The 19,195-nt window shown below is 42.9% G+C and overlaps 1 protein-coding gene across 4 annotated transcripts in view; it reads left to right on the plus strand.

Annotated features, from left to right (window-relative positions):
• The window catches only part of LOC121582857 (rab GTPase-activating protein 1), a 142,620-nt gene that overhangs the window by 41,323 nt on the left and 82,102 nt on the right, over positions 1 to 19,195 (plus strand). For all 4 annotated transcript variants that reach the window (XM_041898996.2, XM_041898997.2, XM_041898999.2 and 1 more), the window contains one exon: positions 3,135 to 3,285. In XM_041898996.2, coding sequence (XP_041754930.1) covers positions 3,135 to 3,285 — 151 coding nt within the window. The remainder of the gene's footprint in view (positions 1 to 3,134; positions 3,286 to 19,195) is intronic.

Consider the following 19,195-nt stretch of genomic DNA (forward strand, 5'->3'; position numbering starts at 1 on the left):
GTCAGTCAGGATGGTCGCAAATGGCTCTTCCAAATGGACAATGACCCCAAGCATACTTCCAAAGTTGTGGCAAAATGGCTTAAGGACAACAAAGTCAAGGTGTTGGAGTGGCCATCACAAAGCCCTGACCTCAATCCTATAGAAAATGTGTGGGCAGAACTGAAAATGTGTGTGCGAGCAAGGAGGCCTACAAACCTGACTCAGTTACACCAGCTCTGTCAGGAGGAATGGGCAAAAATCCACCCAATTTATTGTGGGAAGCTCGTGGAAGGCTACCCGAAACGTTTGACCCAAGTTAAACAGTTTAAAGGCAATGCTACCAAATACTAATTGAGTGTAATGTAAACTTCTGACCCACTGGGAATGTAATGAAATAAATAAAAGCTGAAATAAATAATTCTCTCTACTATTATTCTGACATTTCACATTCTTAAAATAAAGTGGTGATCCTAACTGACCTAAGACAGGGAATTCTTACTAGGATTAAGTGTCAGGAATTGTGAAAAAATATATTTGGCTAAGGTGTATGTAAACATCCGACTTCAACTGTATAATCCATTGGTGATATACCCTTCAGTCGCTCCAGGACTTTCTTTGGACCTTCATCCGCAGACAGGGTTTAGCAGCTTTCACAGGTCTCTGTATCTGAGGTTATGAAACATAGAAATTAGACCAGGACTTGCTTTCTTATTCTCAAGTGATATAACATTTGATATTTCATTGCAATTGTGTTTTTGTATTGTCATAATTCTCTCTTTGGGACTGAACATCTGTTCAGCTAGCTAGCTAACATTGTTGTTTTAGCAGATCACGCTAACGTTTGTGTCATAACATAAAACAATGGATGGCTGTAATGATCATCCCACCTGAGAAAACAACTAGACTAAGTTAGCTAGCTAGCGGTTTACTGCCGCAACAGAACAGCTGTTGTTTACAAATGCACCGGAAGTTCTTCTGGGTTCCAGGGTTCACTTCCGTTCCTCCTCAAAAAGCTGTTAAAATGGTGCTATTTGAAAAGGGCACAATGGCTGCTGGAGCTGCAACTTCGGTCTGTGATGGTGGGAGTGGTTTTGCTAAATAGAATCATGGGAGTTTGAGCCTTGAACAACAGGGAACTATTGGAGTAAGCTGACTAAGTATCATTCTATAGGTTTTGGAGTGTCTATTTAAAATATGTATATATGTTATTAGACAAAGACAACCAGAGCAACATATAGCATGGAGTTCCAATATGATCTGAAAACCACAGACGGGTTACATAGATCGCTGAAAATGGCTGTCCATAATTTACTGTATTAGTAATCTCAGGGATCCTTCTTGAAACCTTACAGAGAAGCAATATCCGGTTTTGCTCATCACTAAACAGTTATTAGACATTAAATCATAAAATTACACTAAAACTGTGTAGAACATCACTAAATACTTCGTAATAACAACACAAATGTTGTAAGTGGCTGAATGTGTCCTTTAAAGTGTCTCTTCAGAATGGCTCTGCTGACTGAAATAAAATGACTATGTTTAAGAAATCTGCTTTCATTCTAACTGGCATAGAATGGTAAATAAATGGCGTAATGCAAATGGCACTGTGGTGTGTTGTGCGACTCGATGCAGGGCTCTGGGAGTCAGTGGGAGCCTTTTTGTATGGCCAACCCCCTGAGGACCAGAAGCTGGTTTCACTTACATCACACACAAAGTACGCGCTGTCTTGTTTCAACTGTTTTATTTGAGCAGAAAAAAATGCCACGTTGCAATGCGTAACCAACTAAAACTAAACAACTGGAATGTTTTTAGCCTTTTTAGGGGCGAGTTGTGTGGAACCTGATCATATATTGCCTGGCATTGTGACTGTAATCCCCGCCAGCTGCCGAGGCCTCTGGCTAGAGCCAGGGGTAGACTCTGTCTCTCATTCCAGGTGAAGCTGGTTGAGAGAATGCCAAGAGTGTGCAACGCTGTCATCAAGGCAAAGGGTGGCTACTTTGAAGAATCTAAAATCTAAAATATATTTTGATTTGTTTAACACTTTGTTGGTTACTTCATGATTCCATATGTGTAATTTCATAGTTTTGTTGTCTTCACTATTATTCTACAATGTAGAAAATAGTAAAAATAAAGAAAAACCCCTGAATGAGTAGGTGTGTCCAAACTTTTTACTGGTACTGTATATTATGCTGACATTTTGTGTTCACGTTTTTGTTTGTTTTGGACTTCGGTAAGGGTTTATTCGGCTGTTCGGGCACACCAAAAAAAATCTTGAGGCAAGCCGAAGTCGGTAGCTGAAGTCTACACCCCTTCGTCGGTGATTGGTCAACAGTAGGGATTCTTCAAGAAAGTCTTTGTTGTCATTCAACGAGAGACGACTTGTTTTCATGCAAATTTTTTCATTGAGAAATACTGCACCAAACATCTTAGTTAGATGTAAAATTGCGCAACTAAGATCTCCTCTGCAAAAACGTCAAAAATGAATGAGTCTTATGTTAATTCTGACTATTTTAAGGAAGCGTATACTGGCTATGGCGTCTCAAAATGGACAAACAGTGCGCTTTTTTCTCGTTTTTCAAGCGAAGGTCTTTTAAGGGAGTGTGAGAGTACACTCGTTCGGTTTCGGCTAGGCGCCAGCAGAACTGATGCATTCATCCCCACACCAGTGGGCCGCCAGGGTTTTATGTTAATGTACTCTAGTGTTATTATGTTTCACTAACACTAAAGACTTGTGTGACACTAAAGACTTGTGGCGAGCAGAATCAACAACCTCTGCGCCGTTCAAGACTGTTGCTTTGTGAGAAGGACTCTTTACAAGTCTGCTCGCCACAAGTCAGTCACAGTTAGCCCTTGTTACAGTAAATGCCAGCTGAAAAGTACTAAGGGCCTTGCCTTGGCTCCAAATTAGAGCAGGTCCACAGGAGCAATGTCCCAGTGAGGCACGGGTGCCGGCCCGCATAGAGGGAAACAGAAAAGTCTGAGCCTTTTGCGTAAAGCACTGGGGTATATCTTTGTTGGAAATGCGGCATTAGTGGGGAAAATGCTAAACTGACCCAAGATTAGCGTCTATGGGCAACTTCACCCTACATTTGTTACATAATTCTGATTGTTATGATAACCTGTCTCTCTCTCTCCCTCCCTCCCTCTGTCCCCAGGCACCTGAACCTGTCGGTGCGTCCCAAGCAGCTCCCGGCGTTGGTACGTAGTGGCGTACCAGAGGCCCTCAGGGGAGAGGTATGGCAGCTCCTGGCCGGTTGCCATAACAACGACCACCAGGTAGAGGAGTACCGCACCCTCATCACCAAGGTAGGCCGGACCCCTGACCTATGACCTCTGAGCTCTTACCTAACCTGACCCAGAGATACTATGTATATAATGACGAGATGGTCTTGTCTCCGTCCTAACAATGGGAGTCGTTGTCCCAAAGGCGGATCCCTGTATTCCCGCATGGACATATTTTGACGGGAGTGGACCCTCTTGCTTCCCCTCTGGCTGACCCCATTCACATTGTGACCCCTGACCTCTTACCTAACCTGAGGTCACAGTGTGAATGGCATAGCTTACTGATTGTTTGAGATGTTCAGTTTGAGCAAGATGAGGCGCAGAATCACTAATCTTGATCACGTTAAGTTATTTTGGTTGCAAACGCGGTGATTTGTAGATCAGTGATTCTGCGCAGTCCGACTGCCATGCAACTTCGTTGATCTCAAACACTCACAGTGTGAGTGGCGATGTGATTTATAGCCCATTATGTGACTGACTCATGTGGATGACTTGGGGAAACCTTTGATGTATTTACATTTCAACATTTTTTACATCATTATTGTAACTTCGGCACAGAAGTGTCCAGAGTGTTATTGAAAATGTTCCCACAGCGTTGGGAACATGGGTCTGTAGATCGGAGGCCTTGATAGGGCTCTCTAAGAGGTGCTGGGTGGTGACACTGGAATCTCCTGGGTGGAGAAGAGTATCACAACATTTGTTTAATTTGAGAGACTATGTTTATGTATTGATGGTCAGAGAGAGAGAGAGTTTGCGCACGTGCGTGTGTGTGTGTGTGTGTGTACGTGCGTTTGGGTGTGCACACAAGGCATGCGTGTGTGTATGAGCATCATAGTCTGTGTTACCAATGTTGAGGTGGTGTGAGAAGAGAGGCAGGAGGCCAGGGAAGTGATAGCTGATTTTCCGTCAGGTCACATTAAACAGGGATGCTCAGCACTGTGGTCGCCATGGCGCCCACATGCCTAGTTTGACCATGTCCCTAATATTTCAGGCCCTGTACAACCAAGGCCACAGCCCTGTAGACCTGATTACCCCGTCCGCCTAGAAAAGTTTTGATCCAAATTGTATGCTAGATTACTTTGACTAGTTGTCAAAGATTTTCTCATGTTTTATTTATTTAAGAGGTCTCTAGATTTTCCACAATGTGTTTGATACGATATAATTGAAAGTAGAACAGTTATTAAACTTTCCACGAATGTAATTTAAAACACAACCGGTCAATGTTATGACCTTTTTTTTTTCCTAAAAGGAATTCAATTTAGACATCTGAATTTAATTTTGTGGAAATTATAAACAGATTTTGTTTTACAAGTTACAAAGAATGTTGGACGACCAGCTCTAATCATCTAAGTCATGTGACTCGATCACAAGCTCGACAGGGTAATTCTCACAAGCTCGACAGGGTAATTCTCACAAGTTCGATAGGGTCTTTCTCACAAGCTCGATAAGGTCATTCTCACAAGCTCGATAGGGTCATTCTCACAAGCTCGATAGGATCATTCTCACAAGTTCGATAGGGTCATTCTCACAAGTTCGATAGGGTCATTCTCACAAGTTCGATAGGGTCATTCATACAAGCTCGATAGGGTCATTCTCACAAGCTCAATAGGGTCATTCTCACAAGCTCGATAGGGTCATTCTCACAAGCTCGATAGGTTAATATTCATCATACGCAATAGCCTACTGGTGGATTGTAGCTTGTGTACAATGATAATGTTGTATAACTGCTGATGCTTGATACCGAAGGGTTGTTGTCATTGCTACATTCCTGTCACCTGCGTGTTATTCCACTGTGAGGTTAAAAGAGCAGGGACGATAAACCGTTCATTACGATAAGTAGCCTATACTAGAGAAATGTGAAGTTTAAAATTAAATACATTTGCTGATATGGGTGATTGTTAATGGGACAATTGATGGCTACAACCATCAAACTAGTAGTAGTAGTTGAAAGTAAACGACCAAAATGGATTTTTTAGGGCCAATTCCGATAACAATTTTTGGGGTTCAAGGAGGCTGTTGGTCGATATGTTAGGCGAATATTCAAAATCATTACATTTGAAAATTGTTATGAATTTCCCAGAGACAACCATGTATGCATTAATGCATAAATGTTTTAATCAAACAATACCTTTGACTTTGTTTTTACCTATCTAACTACATAACAACATAATGGTAATAATTGTATTTTAATGGTAAATCTCTTAATAAACTGGGTAAATTAAGATGGCATAGGCCTATTCACAACACAGGTGAATGCATATTCAATAGGACTGTGTGCATGCATTGAGTTGTTGATCTTGTTTTGACTGATCAGTGGAGTTTATGGCGCTACAGATGACAAACAATCAGTTTGCCTTCCATTTGGGACTTATATTAGCCTACTAATCAACAACATTTGCATAGAAGCATCACTCCAGCATGTCACGCCTGTATGGAAGGACATCATATAGGCTGTTAGTTTGAGAATATAAAATAACATCTATTCAATGCAAATGGCTCCAATGTAACATCAAGCCAGTATTTTTTGTCATTTTCCGTGATCAGGATATATATTTTTCCCTAAACCACTCAGTTGTAAGGACGCAATTTGAAACAACTCAATTTGCTAGTTCATCTGTCAAGAAATTGGCAGGTTGTAACTTGATCCTACTGCTGTGATTGGATACAGCGATATGGATTTTTGCAAAGGGGTCTTGGCCCACTTAGTGTAAAGTAATTCTGTGACTGCTGATGTAAAAAAGGGCTTTATACATCAATTGACTGATAATTGATTGATTGAATGATTGCCTGAAGACCGCCTGTCAACCATAGAAATGGTCCACCATTTTGTGTCCTCACATTACACATATACAGTGCCTTGCAAAAGTATTCATCCCCCCCTGGCTATTTTCCCATTTTGTTGCATTAAAACCTGTAATTTAAATGGATTTTTATTTGGATTTCATGTAATGGACATACACAAAATAGTCAAAATTGATGAAGTGAAATGAAAAAAAACAACTTGTTTCAAAAAAATGTATAACGGAAAAGTGGTGCGTGCATATGTATTCAACCCCTTTGCTATGAAGCCCCTAAATAAGATCTGGTGCAACCAATTAACTTTAGAAGTCACATAATTAGTTAAATAAAGTCCACCTGTGTTCAATCTAAGTGTCACATGATCTGTCACATGATCTCAGTATATATACACCTGTTCTGAAAGGCCCCAGAGTCTGCAACGCCACTAAGCAAGGGGCACCACCAAGCAAGCGGCACCATGAAGTCCAAGGAGCTCTCCAAACAGGCCAGGGACAAAGTTGTGGAGAAGTACAGATCAGGGTTGGGTTATAGAAAAATATCAGAAACTTTGAACATCCCACGGAGCACCATTAAATCCATCATTTAAAAATTGAAAGAATATGGCACCACAACAAACCTGCCAAGAGAGGGCCATACACTCCACAGAGCTGGGCTTTACGGAAGAGTGGCCAGAAAAAAAGCCATTGCTTAAAGGAAAAAATAAGCAAACACGTTTGGTGTTCGCCAAAAGGCATGTGGGAGACTCCCCAAACATATGGAAGAAGGTACTCTGGTCAGATGAGACTAAAATTGTGCTTTTTGGCTATCAAGGAAAACTCTATGTCTGGCGCAAACCCAACACCTCTCATCACCCCGAGAACACCATCCTCACAGTGAAGCATGGTGGTGGCAGCATCATGCTGTGGGGATGTTTTTCATCGGCAGGGACTGGGAAACTGGTCAGAATTGAAGGAATGATGGATGGCGATAAATACATGGAAATTCTAGAGGGAAACCTGTTTCAGTCTTCCAGAGATTTGAGACTGGGACGCAGGTTCACCTTCCAGCAGGACATTGACCCTAAGCATACTGCTAAAGCAACACTCGAGCGGTTTAAGGGGAAACATTTAAATGCCTTGGAATGGCCTAATCAAAGCCCAGACCTCAATCCAATTGAGAATATGTGGTATGACTTAAAGATTGCTGTACACCAGCGGAACCCATCCAACTTGAAGGAGCTGGAGCAGTTTTGCCTTGAAGAATGGGCAAAAATCCCAGTGGCTAGATGTGCCAAGCTTATAGAGACATACCCCAAGAGACTTGCGTCTGTAATTGCTGCAAAAGGTGGCACTACAAAGTATTTACTTTGGGCGGGGTGAATAGTTATGCACGCTCAAGTTTTCTTATTTCTTGTTTGTTTCACAATAAAAAATATTTTGCATCTTCAAAGTGGTAGGCATGTTGTGTAAATCAAATGATACAAACCACCAAAAAAATCCATTTTAATTCCAGGTTGTAAGGCAACAAAATAGGAAAAATGCCAAGGGGGGTGAATACTTTCTCAAGCCACTGTATGGGCAGATGAAGGAATCTGAGAATAAAAAATATATAATCTCTTAAATCATCTAAGTCTTTTAAGTGGAAGATGAATGCTCACTTACGTATCTCCCACTGTGACGGTCTCTGATACTTAACAGCCATTTAACGTAATTATATCCATCCCCCTAATTCTTGAATGTCCTATTTCTTCTTAATGTGATTTCTATGTTATGTGACTGCTGGTCAGCCCTTCATTAGGGGTTTGCCCTTTGGCGCTGGATGGTGCTTAGCTGCGCTGCAAGCGCTTTACTTTAGTTTATTAGGATCCAGAGTATGTGAGGGAATTTGAGTGGGAGCAAATCCCGCTCATCGCTCATGGAGTGGTGCTTGCACACCGCTCCGGTGCTCCACTTCCTTTCCAACCGCTCTGCGCTCCGCGGAAAAATAAACTGCCCCTCCAAATGCACTCCATTCACACCAGTTGACTATAAATTCTGACTAGAGATCTAGAGATCCTGGTTCGAATCCAGGCTCTGTCGCCGCCGGCCGCGACCGGGAGACTCATGGGCGGCGCACAATTGGCCCAGCGTCGTCCAGGGTAGGGGAGGGAATGGCCGGCAGGGATGTAGCTCAGTTGATAGAGCATGGCGTTTGCAACGCCAGGGTTGTGGGTTCGATTCCCACGGGGGGCCAGTATAAAAAAAAAATGTATTCACTAACTGTAAGTCGCTCTGGATAAGAGCGTCTGCTAAATGACTAAAATGTAAAATGTAAAATGTAAATAAATGCATGCTGGGCCGGGCATGCCCTGAGCTCGTGAAGTGAGTGCTATTGGAGCAAAATTGGAGCGGGCAAAAAGGCCGGCGCTCAATCCTTTGGGAATCTCGCTCCACGCTCTGCTCCTCACTCCAGCTCCGCTCACATACTCTGTTAGGATCCCCATTAGCTACTGCACATGCAGCAGCTACTCTTCCAGTAATAGACAAGAACAACATTAAATATTACATTAAATACAAAAATAAAAACATATATAGGAAAGACGCTAAGAGACAACAAAAATACTATTTACATACTGTTCATATATTCATATTCTTATATATAGTACAGTTAAATTAGATCTTTAGAAAGAGTAGCGGCACTGTGATACAATACGTTTTTTTAAAGCTAAACTTGCTTTTTGCCTGAATAACCACGGTGACATGGCTCTATACATAACTTGCGACACGTTAAATCTGTTTTTGTTTTGGGTACTGTGAAGAAACCCATAGTGGCGTGTCTGATGGGGTATGTATGTCTGTTTGAGGTGTATGCAAATATATTATACAAGTGGTTAGGCATTTTCAACACAGACAAAGACTAGAAGAGAAGTAGGACATTTCTCCTCAACCATGAAAGACTATCATGCATGTTGTTGACGTTAGTTCTTTGTGTGCAGTTAAGGGCGAGGTTGATCTTTGTGTCAAAAACGCAGAACATATTTTTATAACAGACATACCTCTCCCCATCTTCATAACAACTTTGTCAATTTGACTTGACCATGATAACTGACCATCCAATATTACTCCTAGGAGTTCAGCTTCTTCATCTTGTTCTTCTTCATCTTGTTCAATGGTCTCACCCTTTACGGACAGCTCCAGTTGAGGTTTAGGTCAAAGATAATTTTTTGAACCAAATACAATGCCTTTGGTTTTAGATGTATTTAAGACCAGCTTATTGTTAATTACCCATTCTATAATAACGAGATGCTCATGTCTCCGCCCTGACAATGGGAGTCGTCCCAAAGGTGGGACAGCAGGCTACAAGCTTAGATCCATTGCAAGCTTAGATCCATTGCATTGGGCTTATTCTGGACATATTTTGGCAAGAGTGAAACCTCTCGATTCACCTCTTCCTCTCTGCTGTGTTTCCCTGTCATTGCTCGCTTTGTGACTACCAGGCGCCTAGCCTGTCAATAGATCTCTAGAAGATGCATATCGTTCATTCTAGCGGGAGAGGGCTCGATGGACTAGCAAATTGAAACTTTAAAATGAAAAGTAGCCTAGTTAATGTGAAGTAGAAAAGTGGTGCTAATCGGAAAACACTTGTGATGGCTGTTCAACAGTGATGGCCTGGTAAAATAAGCCGTTTTTTGTCTCTCTGTCTTAGCTCTGATGCACCTGTACTGTCTCCGTCTGTCGGACGGTATCTGAGTGAACAGTCTGTGGCTCGGGTGGCTGAGGTCCTTTAATGATCTTCATCTTGGCCTTCCTTTGACACCGGGTGCTGTAGATGTCCTGGAGGGCAGGCAGCGTACCCCTGGTGATGCGTTGGGCTGCCCACACCATTCTCTGGAGAGCCATGCGGTTGAGGGCGGAACAGTTGCCGTATCAGGCATCAGATGCAGCCCGACAGAATGCTCTCAATGGTGCATCTATAGAAGTTTGTGAGGTTGGGTTAAATACGGGAGACACATTTTGGTTGAATGCATTCAGTTGTGCAACTGACTAGGTGTCCCACTTTCCTTTCCATGTTGAATTTCTTTAGCGGCCTGAGGTTGTAGATGCGCTGTTGCACCTTCTTCACCACAATGATGGTGTGGCGAGACCATTTGTGACCGACCGCCTTGATTCGGTTTTATTTAGCAACATTTGAAATTATATTTTTTACATTGGATGAAAGCAGAGACACAGAGCTACAAAATGGTGTATCATACACTGCATTTGAGGAACAATGGGAAAGTAATTCTGCTTTGAAAGTTGAATAACTTGTAATCTCACTTTTGAGAAAATGGCCTTTGAATGTTTTGGTACCTACTGAAGAGCTCTTCTTTGTCTACACCCATTCAGCATCGTTTACACCCTCTTAAGCTTTAGCCCCACCCATCTCGTTTCGCTCCCTGAGTGTTCGGAGCGCACACTGGACGCTCTGGCTGATGAGTAGGGTTGATCCGAGCGTTCTGACCTCACTACAGCAGTCAAGCACCCAAGCTAACATTGGCTAGATTGCTAGCTACTTCCAGACACAAAATTGGGATTATGGTTCATTGTTTACCTCTGGATAACATGAAAACAGCCTAACCAGCTCTGCTAAGGCGAGTAAAATGGTCAGTGAGGTATTCTCAAAGCTCTGGATAACATGAAATCAGCCTAACCAGCTCTGCTAGGGCGAGTAAAATGGTCAGTGGGGTGTTCTCTCATTGGGGTGTTCTCTAACCAGCTCTACTAGAGAACACCCCACTGACCATTTTACTCGCCCTAGCAGAGCTGGTTAGGCTGTTTTCATGTTATCCAGAGCGTTGGTGACTGTAATTACGCTTTTTTTGCCGACGTTTACTGATGTCGGCCATATTCAACTGGTGTTGAGCGTTCGTAAATTCATCAGTTATTCTGCACTCTGGCATACTCAGACTGAATTTACGAACGCACCCGAAATGGTTACTTGTAGCTAGCTAGCTAGTTAGGTAAATAATGAACCAAAATCCCAACTCATGACGTTACTACCCTGCATGAATCTGCAGGTAGCTAACCAACCAGGTTCAATGTAAGCTAGCTAACATTAGGCTATAACTAGCCAAGCAAATGGCTCTGAGATACGAATAATAAGATCATACATGTAAAGTTAGCTAGCGAGCCAGCCAGCTAATGTTAGCTAGCTAGCTAGCTAATGTTAGCTAGCTAGCTAAACAATGAACAATCCCAACTCATGATGTTACTACCCTACATGAATCTGCAGGTGGTTCAATATTAGCTAGCTAACATTAAGCTATAACTAGCCAAGCAAATGGCTCTGAGATACGAATAATAAGAACATACACGTAACTTTAGCTTGCGAGCCAGCCAGCTAACGTTAGCTAGCTAACTAACAGTACACTTAAACTTGAAATGAAACCACTTTCTGTCAAAATTAGAAACGTGTAATATCTGAAAATGTAACTAGCTAGACTATTTTACACGTATACATCATGCATGGATGGACGCGTGTCCCTGTCATGGATGCCATGGTTGCCCTTAGTTTGAAGATGTAATCCGGAGACAGGTGTTTTCTCCTTCTCTTTAGCTATTATACTCTTTCCACTGATTTCAAATCTCGATCCTCCAGAAAGTGGAGAGCAACACTTATGCAGCTCCACTACACCATTATTTTTTTTTAAAGCTGCGTTAGACAGGATTACCTGCACATGCTGACCAGCTCAAATAGACAGAAGCGTGCTATTGGGCAGATCAATCCGAACTCCTCTCTCGGCATGTCCAGCCCATTCATTATCTCAGCCAATCATGGCTAGTGGGAAGGTTGCTGTGTTTTTCTGTGGCTTAACTAACTATGCTCGTAATTTAACAATTTTATCCGTATTTACAGATGGCATAAAAGTTTGTTATTAAGGCACATGAAAGTTCACATGTTCCAGAATACATTTCTGCCAAAAAACGCGTTTAGATTTTTAAAGAAAGTTTACGTTCTCGTGAAGTAGTGACCCGCGACATACGCCTAGTTTCCTGAAACAAGTCACATTTTAGGTCCTCAGTGATGTGCACGCAGAGGAACTTGAAGCTTTTGACCCTTTCCACTGCGGCCCCGTCGATGAGGAAGGGGGCTTGCTCTCTCTTCTGTCTCCTGTAGTCTACGATAAACTCCTTGTTGATGTGAGGGAGAGGTTATTTTCCTGGCACAACTCTGCCAGGGCTCTAACCTCCTCCCTGTAGGCTGTCTCGTCATTGTTAATAATCAGGCCTACCACTGTCGTATCGTCAGCAAACTTGATAATTTAGTTGGAGCCGTGTTTGGCCACGCAGTCATGGGTAAAGAGGGAGTACAGGAGGGGGCTGAGCACACACCCCTGGGGTCCCCCATCTTGAGGATCAGTGTGGCGGAGGTGTTGTTGGCTACTCTCACCACCTGGGGTCGGCTTGTCAGGAAATCTAGGATCGAGTTGCACAGGGAGGAGTTCAGACCCAAGGCCCCGAGCTTAGTGACAAGCTTGGAGGGCACTGTGGTGTTAAAAGCTGAGCGTTAGTTGTTTAACAGCATTCACACATACAGTGCCATCAGAAAGTATTTACACCAATTGACTTTTTCCGAATGTTGTTGTGTTAGCCTGAATTTAAAATGGGTTACATTTAAGAGTCTGTGTCACTGGCCTACACACAATATCCCATAATGTCAAAGGGGAATAATGTTTTTAGAAATGTTTATAATTTATAAAAAAATGAAAAGCTTAAATGTCTTATGGCAAGCATAAATAAGTTATTGAGTAAAAACTTGCTTAACAAGTCACGTAATGAGTTGCATGGACTCTGTGTGCAATAATGATGTTTAACATGATTTTTGAATGACAATGGGGTCGGCATTTGATCGTGAGGTATTCCAGGTCAGAGGAACAGAAACTCTTAAGTGTTTGTACATTCCTATAATCACACCAGGAGTTGTTGATCACCGCCTTTGTTTTTCCCGCAAAGCGCTTTTACCATGTCCGTGCGATGTACGGAGAACCCTGTAGGCTGTATAGCCTGATCAAGCACTTCTCGCGTCAACCAACTCTCTAAGGCAGATTACGTTAGTCTCTCGTATCTCTCTGGTAGGAAATCTGAGCTCACAAAGTTTATTGTCCAGAGACTGTACATTAGCAAGTAATTCATCTGACTAAAACTCCAGCTCACCTTCCCCTCCTCCAGCGGCCGTCTTGTCTTTTTGATGATGATTGAACATTCAAGTTTTCAAATTCACCTTGACCAATGATTATGGCTCTTAAAAGGACATGAGAACATTATACACGAACTGTAACAAGAGATTCTAATTTTACTCATTGCCTTAAGTGTCCAGTCCACACAGCAGCCAACAGTACAGTTCAGTACAAAACAAAATGCTAAGCATCCCATACATTGTTTGTTGACCACACAGCTAGTTAGTGTGTAAACTGTTAAGCTGTGGTGACTTAGTTTGCCCTGCAGTTTGTTTGTTGGTTTGGCGCGGGGCACGCAGTGTTTTTCCTGACTTCAGCCTCAGCCATGTCAACTGCCATTATGTAAAGTCAACATCCCGCGGCGCCCACGCCAGGGTCCCAGGTGGCAACAAGATGTTATCCACCCTCCCTGCACTCCTGTTCCCGTTCATGTCCCTGTCCTTATCCTCAAATAAACTCCATCACATTACAGGAGTTGTGTGTGTGTGTGTGCTGTCTCGGTTAACCCAGAACTAAAATCTTGTGTAATTTGGTCATTTGCTGTCTCTCGATGAGAGATTAGTGTGTGCGTCTATTTTCTGTTCAGTCCCCACCAACACTTTGATAACAAGCTCATTTGATAATAGCTTTGTAAGAAAAGCATCTGTTGGTAAGTATTGTTGGTAAGAGTATATATGGCCACTGTATCCTGCTGTCCGTCGTAGTGCTGAGAAGATGATGGTGTGATATTGATCGGGATAAGAGAAAGAGACTTCACCGGGGTGGGAGCTCTAGATAGATTTACAGTGCATTCGGAAAGCATTCAGACCCCTTGACTTTTTCCACATTTTGTTACGTTACAGCCTTATTCTAAAATGGATTAAATTGTTTTTTCCCCTCAATCTACACACAATAACCCATAATGACAAAGCAAAATCAGGTTTTTAGAAATGTTTGCAGATTTATAAAAAAATGTAACTGAAATATAACATTTACATACGTTTTCAGACCCTCTACTCAGTACATTGTTGAAGCACCTTTGGCAGCGATTACAGCCTCAAGTCTTTTTGGGTATGACGCTACAAGCTTGGCACACCTGTATTTGGAGAGTTTCTCCCATTCTTCTCTGCAGATCCTCAAGCTCTGTCAGGTTGGATGGGGAGCATCGCTGCACAGCTGTTTTCAGGTCTCGAGATGTTCGATCGGGTTCTCGTCCGGGCTCTGGCTGGGCCACTCAAGGACATTCAGAGACTTGTCCCAATGCCACTACTGTGTTGTCTTGGCTGTGTGCTTAGGGTCCTTGTCCTGTTGGAAGGTGAACCTTCGCCCCAGTCTGAGGTGCTGAGCGCTCCGGAGCAGGTTTTCATCAAGGATCTCTCTGTACTTTGCTCCGTTCATCTTTCCTTTGATCTTGACTAGTCTCCGAGTCCCTGCCGCTGAAAAACAACCCACAGCATGATGCTGCCCCCACTATGCTTCACCGTAGGGATGGTGACAGGTTTCTTCCAGACGTGACGCTTGGCGTGCAGGCCAAAGACTTCAATCTTGATTTCATCAGACCAGAGAATCTTGTTTCTCATGGTCTGAGTCTTTAGGTGCCTTTTGGCAAACTCCAAGCGGGCTGTCATGTGCCTTTTACTTTTACTGAGGAGCGGCTTCCACCTGGCTACTCTACCCAAAAGGCCTGATTGGTGGAGTGCTGCAGAGACGGTTGTCCTTCTGGAAGGTTCTCCGATCTCCACAGAGGAACTCTAGAGCTCTGTCAGAGTGACCATGGGGTTATTGGTCACCTCCCTGACCAAGGCCCTTCTCCCCCGATTGCTCAGTTTGGCGGGGCTGCCAGCTCAGGGAAGAGTCTTGGTGGTTCCAAACTTCTTCCATTGAATAATGGAGGCCGCTGTGTTCTTGGGGACCTTCAATGCTGCAGACATTTTTTGTTACCCTTCCCCAGATCTGTGCCTCGACACAATCCTGCCTCTGAGCTCTACGGACAATTCCTTTGACGTCATGGCTTGGTTTTTGCTCTGACATGCACTGTAAACTGTGGGACCTTATATAGACAGGTGTGTGCCTTTCCAAATAATGTCCAATCAGTTGAATTTACCACAGGTGCTCCAATCAAGTAGTAGAAACATCTCAAGGATGATGAATGGAAACAGGATGCACCTGAGCTTAATGTCGTGTCTCATTGCAAAGGGTCTGAATAATTATGTAAATAAGATATTAATTTTTTATATTTTTAATAAATTAGCAAAAAAATCTAAACCTGTTTTCGCTTCGCCGTTATGGAGTATTGTGTGTAGATAGATGAGAAGAAAAAAAAATGTTGAATCAATTTTAGTATTAGGCTGTAACGTAACAAAATGTGGAATACTTTCCGAATGCACTGTATGTTCTGTCAGACAGTGGAGGTTTGTGGAGCACGCCACACACACACTTACACACTCTCTTTTTCTCACACACACACAAGAGAGTGAGATGGACCGCTGAGACAATTTATGCTTTATTTAGCCTCTTAAGTAGGACTGCTTGTGCCTGATGACTCCAAACATGAGACATTAGGTGTTCTCTTGCAGATTCAACCAGGACATTACACTACTCACTGAGGAGAGGAATCACGTTGGAATCATAAACATAACCTATTTTCTTTGTTTCTTTCTTTTTTTATATAAACAAAACTTTATTTAAACTCCTAAATGTGTGGTGGTAACATATCAAGGACACTACTTTATTTTAGAATAAACTATTCTTAGCAAAGAGATACATAGAGATACTACTAGTAATTTGAATCCACATGTACAATTTGTTTGAATTTAGTTAATGCATAAGGAATTTTATTTTGGGTGGTATTAGTCTAGTGGCTACTGAGTGATTGTTAACCAAAACCATGCTGTACTGTAGCTAAATGAGAACCCTTATTGTTTTGTTGCTTTTCTTTGCACTGATTGTTAGTCTTTGTACTGTCTGGAAGTGGCACATTACATCCATCTGTGTCCCTGTGTGTACAGCCTGTCCTCTCCTCTCTCTTTGTTTACTTGTCCTTGTATTCACCCATAGCTCTGGACAGGAGGTCCTGACCTGTGCTGTCATTGTACTTCTGCCTGGCCTGCCCCTTTCAAATCCTTTGTCTTTGTCCCCTCCTTGTGCATCGAAACCCATACATTGCCCCAATTGATAAAGCCTACCCTGTGACCTCAGTGTACTGTACCAAGCAGAGAGCCTTGTACGTCTGTAGCTAAGTATGGACTAATCATGTCATAAGTGACCGGCATCGGCGGCATTACCCACATACTTTCCTGTTCCCCACTCTCTCACGCTCTCTCACACTCTCCCTCTCTCTCACACACTCTGTCCTCACCCCTTCTCTCTCTCCTCACCCTCTCTCTCTCTCCACCCCCCCCTCTCTCCTCTCTCTCCTTCTCTCCCTCTCTCGCTCTCTCTCTCTCGTCTCACCCCCTCTCTCTCTCTCTCTCTCTCTCTCTCTCTCTCTCTCCATTTTTCTCTCCTCTCTCCTCTCTCCTCCCCCCTCTCTCTTTCTCCTCCCCCTTCTCTCTGTCTCTCTCTATCTCTCATAAAAGAGTGAAGGCATAGCACCAGGCAGTCACATAGGAGAGGCGCGACGGACAGTGTTAGTTTGCGGCAGAACACAGAAAATGAAGCCTTAGTGTCACTGATGAAGGCACTTCCATATGCTAAATGTTGTAACTGTCAGATGTTGGATGAACTGTGAACTGGTCACTCACATGATGTCAACTGTCCACTGGTCATCTGATATCCTAATATGGAGGCCATGCCAGGTCACAACTATGAATTGATCCCTTTATAAGGTTTTTCATTTCTTTCTTGAAGGGGGATTGGTAAACAACACATGGCCTGCAACGCCTGTTGGCCACCTTATTCCATAGATCAACTCAGATGTTTGAACTGGTCACTCATGTGACCAAAAGGTTAACTGTTCAATAGTATAAGCTATTCAATGATCGACGCTATGCCAGGATTTTTTGTTGGCAATATTATTTGGCCCCCCAAATTAATTATGAATATTATAATTTTTTATAGTAATACAAAAATCTTGGACCCGCAATGCAAAAAGTCCCAAATGCAATGTCCCAAGAAGGCAGTTACCCCACCTAAATAATAAAAAGGTTACATTTTAACTTCATTCATGAGGAGAGAGAATGCAGGAGACAGTCAACTAATAAAGCAGGCAGCGGACCATTTTATGGTGCCAAAACGTAAAGTTGCAACCGCAGCACAATCAATAAATAGGTGGTGAATTGCGCCTGGTGCTGAAAATATAGCTAACTTGTTATGCAAGTGGCACATAGCAACAGATGTACATACAGTGGGGGAGAACAAGTATTTGATACACTGCAGATTTTGCAGGTTTTCCTACTTACAAAGCATGTAGAGGTCTGTAATTTTTATCATAGGTACACTTCAACTGTGAGAGACGGAATCTAAAACAAAAATCCAGAAAATCACATTGTATGATTTTTAAGTAATTAATTTGCATTTTATTGCATGACATAAGTATTTGATCACCTACCAACCAGTAAGAATTCCGGCTCTCACAGACCTGTTCGTTTTTCTTTAAGAAGCCCTCCTGTTCTCCACTCATTACCTGTATTAACTGCACCTGTTTGAACTCGTTACCTGTATAAAAGACACCTGTCCACACACTCAATCAAACAGACTCCAACCTCTCCACAATGGCCAAGACCAGAGAGCTGTGTAAGGACATCAGGGATAAAATTGTAGACCTGCACAAGGCTGGGATGGGCTACAGGACAATAGGCAAGCAGCTTGGTGAGAAGGCAACAACTGTTAGCGCAATTATTAGAAAATGGAAGAAGTTCAAGATGACGGTCAATCACCCTCGGTCTGGGGCTCCATGCAAGATCTCACCTCGTGGGGCATCAATGATCATGAGGAAGGTGAGGGATCAGCCCAGAACTACACGGCAGGACCTGGTCAATGACCTGAAGAGAGCTGGGACCACAGTCTCAAAGAAAACCATTAGTAACACACTACACCATCATGGATTAAAATCCTGCAGCGCACGCAAGGTCCCCCTGCTCAAGCCAGCGCATGTCCAGGCCCGTCTGAAGTTTGCCAATGACCATCTGGATGATCCAGAGGAGGAATGGGAGAAGGGCATGTGGTCTGATGAGACAAAAATTGAGCTTTTTGGTCTAAACTCCACTCGCCGTGTTTGGAGGAAGAAGAAGGATGAGTACAACCCCAAGAACACCATCCCAACCGTGAAGCATGTAGGTGGAAACATCATTCTTTGGGGATGCTTTTTTGCAAAGGGGACAGGACGACTGCACCGTATTGAGGGGAGGATGGATGGGGCCATGTATCGCGAGATCTTGGCCAACAACCTCCTTCCCTCAGTAAGAGCATTGAGGATGGGTCGTGGCTGGGTCTTCCAGCATGACAACGACCGAAACACACAGCCAGGGCAACTAAGGAGTGGCTCCGTGAAGAAGCATCTCAAGGTCCTGGAGTGGCCTAGCCAGTCTCCAGACCTGAACCCAATAGAACATCTTTGGAGGGGAGCTGAAAGTCCGTATTGCCCAGCGACAGCCCCCAACCTGAAGGATCTGGAGAAGGTCTGTATGGAGGAGTGGGCCAAAATCCCTGCTGCAGTGTGTGCAAACCTGGTCAAGACCTACAGGAAACGTATGATCTCTGTAATTGCAAACAAAGGTTTCTGTATCAAATATTAAGTTCTGCTTCTCTGATGTATCAAATACTTATGTCATGCAATAAAATGCAAATTAATTATTTAAAAATCATACAATGTGATTTTCTGGATTTCTTTTACAGACCTCTATTATATATATATATATATATATATACACAGTGGGGAAAAAAGTATTTAGTCAGCCACCAATTGTGCGAGTTCTCCCACTTAAAAAGATGAGAGAGGCCTGTAATTTTCATCATAGGTACACGTCAACTATGACAGACAAA

Source organism: Coregonus clupeaformis, chromosome 15 (genome assembly GCF_020615455.1).
Source record: "Coregonus clupeaformis isolate EN_2021a chromosome 15, ASM2061545v1, whole genome shotgun sequence".
Lineage (NCBI taxonomy): Eukaryota > Metazoa > Chordata > Actinopteri > Salmoniformes > Salmonidae > Coregonus > Coregonus clupeaformis.